The 3,233-nt window shown below is 42.3% G+C and overlaps 1 protein-coding gene across 5 annotated transcripts in view; it reads right to left on the bottom strand.

Annotated features, from left to right (window-relative positions):
- The window catches only part of LOC110285849 (membrane-spanning 4-domains subfamily A member 12-like), a 23,361-nt gene extending 20,788 nt beyond the window's left edge, over positions 1-2,573 (bottom strand). The window contains exons 1-3 of one of the 5 annotated variants that reach the window (XM_021152302.1): positions 2,464-2,573; positions 2,161-2,242; positions 569-660 (exon numbers count right to left, since the gene is read on the bottom strand). In XM_021152302.1, coding sequence (XP_021007961.1) covers positions 569-622 — 54 coding nt within the window. In that variant the 5' untranslated portion in view covers positions 623-660; positions 2,161-2,242; positions 2,464-2,573. The other 4 variants (XM_021152298.1, XM_021152301.1, XM_021152300.1 and 1 more) reach the window with 4 other exon arrangements.
- Positions 2,574-3,233: the final 660 nt, after the last annotated feature.

The following is a 3,233-nucleotide window of genomic DNA, read 5'->3' on the forward strand; positions in this document are numbered from 1 at the left end:
TGGAACTCACTCTGTAGACCAGGCTGGCCTCGAACTCAGAAATCTGCCTGCCTCTGCCTCCCAAGTGCTGGGATTAAAGGCATGCACCACCACTGCCCAGCTTCACTTAATTTTTAATCTCTTGTGTTTAACTCTTAATCTGGCTCTATCATTCAGCAGTGTGAGTGGATGATACAAAATCATACTCCCAAAGGGTGTGGTGGATGGGATTGCCAGGGCAAACAGCAGTGTGTCTGTGATAGAAGCCAACCATTGCTCATAGAGCTCTGGAGTCCGCAGATCCTTCTGGATGTACTGACAGTTTGCTCACCTCTTTTAGGACATGTCATCATCTTAGGGTTAAAAACATTGATAGATAGTTAAAGAAAAAGATGATTTCTCCTCCATTTCTAGACTCTGTATATATTTTGATGCCATGTCGCCTTCGCAAGCCACTGTAATCGATTTACCTCCATTTGAGGAGTTGAGAGTGGAAACAGAGGTGGTATATATTGTATCTTCTACCTCGTGAAATGAGGAGCGGTAGCCCTCTCACAGAGGACTTACTTGAGCAGCATTTTGTTCTTACCCCCAAGACTCTCAGTTCCTTTTTTATCCACAAACGATTCTGTGGCATATTCATCAAGATATAATGGAGGGATGTGGGGATAAGTTCCTCTCCTGTGAAAAATGGGGAGAAAAACAACATAAATTAAATCAGTTAATGATTATTGTTATTCTCTTGGGTAAGATTCCTAAGCCTGAGGGGGATCCTACTCTACAGCTGTCACTCATTTTTTTTTAAAAAGATACTTGATTGCCCTCTGACAGGTTCTTTTACACCAGAGACTAGTAGTATTCTGACAAAACTAATATTTACCTCTCAAAAAGTTTTGCTCACGGATCAGACTTACGTTAGACTATGCTAAGTTCTCAGTGATAACTGCTCCAATCACATCAATTCCTTGAGCACCTGCTCATATGCCCACATTTCTGCATCAGGAAATTTAGACCCTTGGTAGATTTGATCTTCCCTGGTACCCATCCATCAGTGTTGTCTAAGTTCAAGTCTGTTTGGGGGCGGGGTGTGTGTGCCTGACTAGAAGGATCTGTGTCACATGCTGATGTTAGATGCAGAGGAGGCTGGAAAATAGAATACTATAGAGTATAGGCAGGCTTCTTAAGTTAGTGAACACGATAACCAGAGGGGATGTTCAGTAGGCAAGACAAGGATAACTCGTTTCTAGCATTGGCAGGGAGGGTGATGGTTCCTAGTTTGTATGAATCATAACGCCCCCCCCCCCCCAGCTTCTATGTTTAATGCTCATGAGAACTCTTATTTAATCTAGCTGGTCTGAACAAAGGTGGATACCGAAACCATTTGGCGAGGCTGCAGAAGATGTAAAAGCTAGAAGCCAGGACATTATTAGGTTCTATCTGTTCTAATGTACAGAACCACAGAGCATGAAACTTTGTATGTGTGGGAAGAAGGGCACCCAGAGAAAATCAGAGACAGACAAAAAAACAAAACAAAACAAAACAAAACAAAAAACAGAACTTATCATCTTCTGACCACTTTCAATTTCTTAATTCCATTTTCTTGGAAGCCTGGCTGCCTATACATCATGTAAACACTCATATATGATATTATATATATTAATTTTACTAAAACAAATAAGAGATAATTTATGGTTTTTTTCAGTCCAAGGTTAATAATACATTTGTTTTGAGTGGCTTTCTAGTTGGATTTGGCTTTGATAATCTCTACCTCCATTCCCAAGAAACAGCTCCCCAACCTCACCCAGCCTCTAAAGTCTCACTAATCTTTTCTGGTTCCCTTCAATCACTATATGTAGTTGTATGGGAATGCCAGGGCCAAGAAGAAGGAGTGGATGGGTAGAGGAGCAGGGCGCGGGGGGGGGGGTATAGGAAACTTTCGGGATAGCATTTGAAATGTATATAAAGAAAATATCTAATAAATAAAAAAAAGAAAAAAATTCAAGGCATTGTCTTTAGATCTTTCAAAACAAACTTTTCCTTTTCCTCATATAAGTCACGGACTTTGAAGGTTTCAGTTGCCACGATAATGGTCCATTGATATTTGACAAGGAGAAAATACACAAAGGCATTTTAGAAGATTCTTGAATTAAAAATTGCCCATTATGAGAATTAAAAACTTACCCGTTATGCGATGACATACAAAAAATGTAATAAACGCCTTCAAAGGCTCTTCTCAGTGACAAGAATCACCTGGAGGGTTGTACTGGGGAGAAAAAAGAAGCTAGGATACAATTGAAGCTCTCCAGGAGGCAGTGTCCAATGCCTGTCCTTAATGTGGTCTGTTCAAGGGTCATGGATCCATACTCTGTCACAACCCCAAGGTTAGAATAGGATAATCCTGAAAGGGTTGCTTTTAGGTCCAGATCTTTCTGCCCTGGCTTTCCTGCAGGTAGGCATCTGCCACCTTCATGTGCCCCTCATTACCTCTTGCGGATCCAGCGCAGCTGCGGTTGTGTCTCAGAGCAACCGTGGTGAAGGGTGCCACGTGAGGAGGGCCACGCAGAAGTTAGTTCCACTGGCCCTTGAAGGTTCCATCCAGCCTTCATGCCCGCGAGAGGTAGATGCGGTTAGGGTTTGGGGCCAGCAGGAGGAGCTCGAGTGCGGACACCCTTTACTGACCAGTGTTGGGCATACTCTAGCTATTAATCTGCAGTCCTTAAGCCCAGTTATGGCTGATTCCCTGCTCCATAGACTTCCCCACCAAGCAAATACTACCAACTGTTTTCCAGTAGAAGCAGCAAGCCTTTCTATTGTGAGTCTCCTCAAAAGTCAAAGTTCTAAACTCTAGAAGGAAGGATGTTGTTGGAACCCTGGATCTGGTGGTGTTTGGGCAAGATGTATCTTCTTCTGTTCGTTTCTCTGCAAAATCGAGGTCACACTTGCTCTATGTACTTTCCATTTTCAGAAATTAGATTGCACAAGTCTGTCATCCACCCTGGGACAAGAAACTCTAAACATAGTGGGCAGTATGCCAAAAGAAGAGATGGAGGCTGGAGGTGGACTTGAGAAGGGACCCAGAGGAAGATGAGAGGAGTTGTGGGGATGAAAGACAATTAAAATTCATTATATAAATGCATGGAACTGTCAAACAACCAATCAACAAATAAATTAACCCTGACAAAAGGCTACTGCTCTATGTAATCTAGTCCTAAATGGTAGGTATTAAAGAACCCAAATTTGACAGTCATGTCTAT

This window comes from Mus caroli, chromosome 19, assembly GCF_900094665.2.
Source record: "Mus caroli chromosome 19, CAROLI_EIJ_v1.1, whole genome shotgun sequence".
Lineage (NCBI taxonomy): Eukaryota > Metazoa > Chordata > Mammalia > Rodentia > Muridae > Mus > Mus caroli.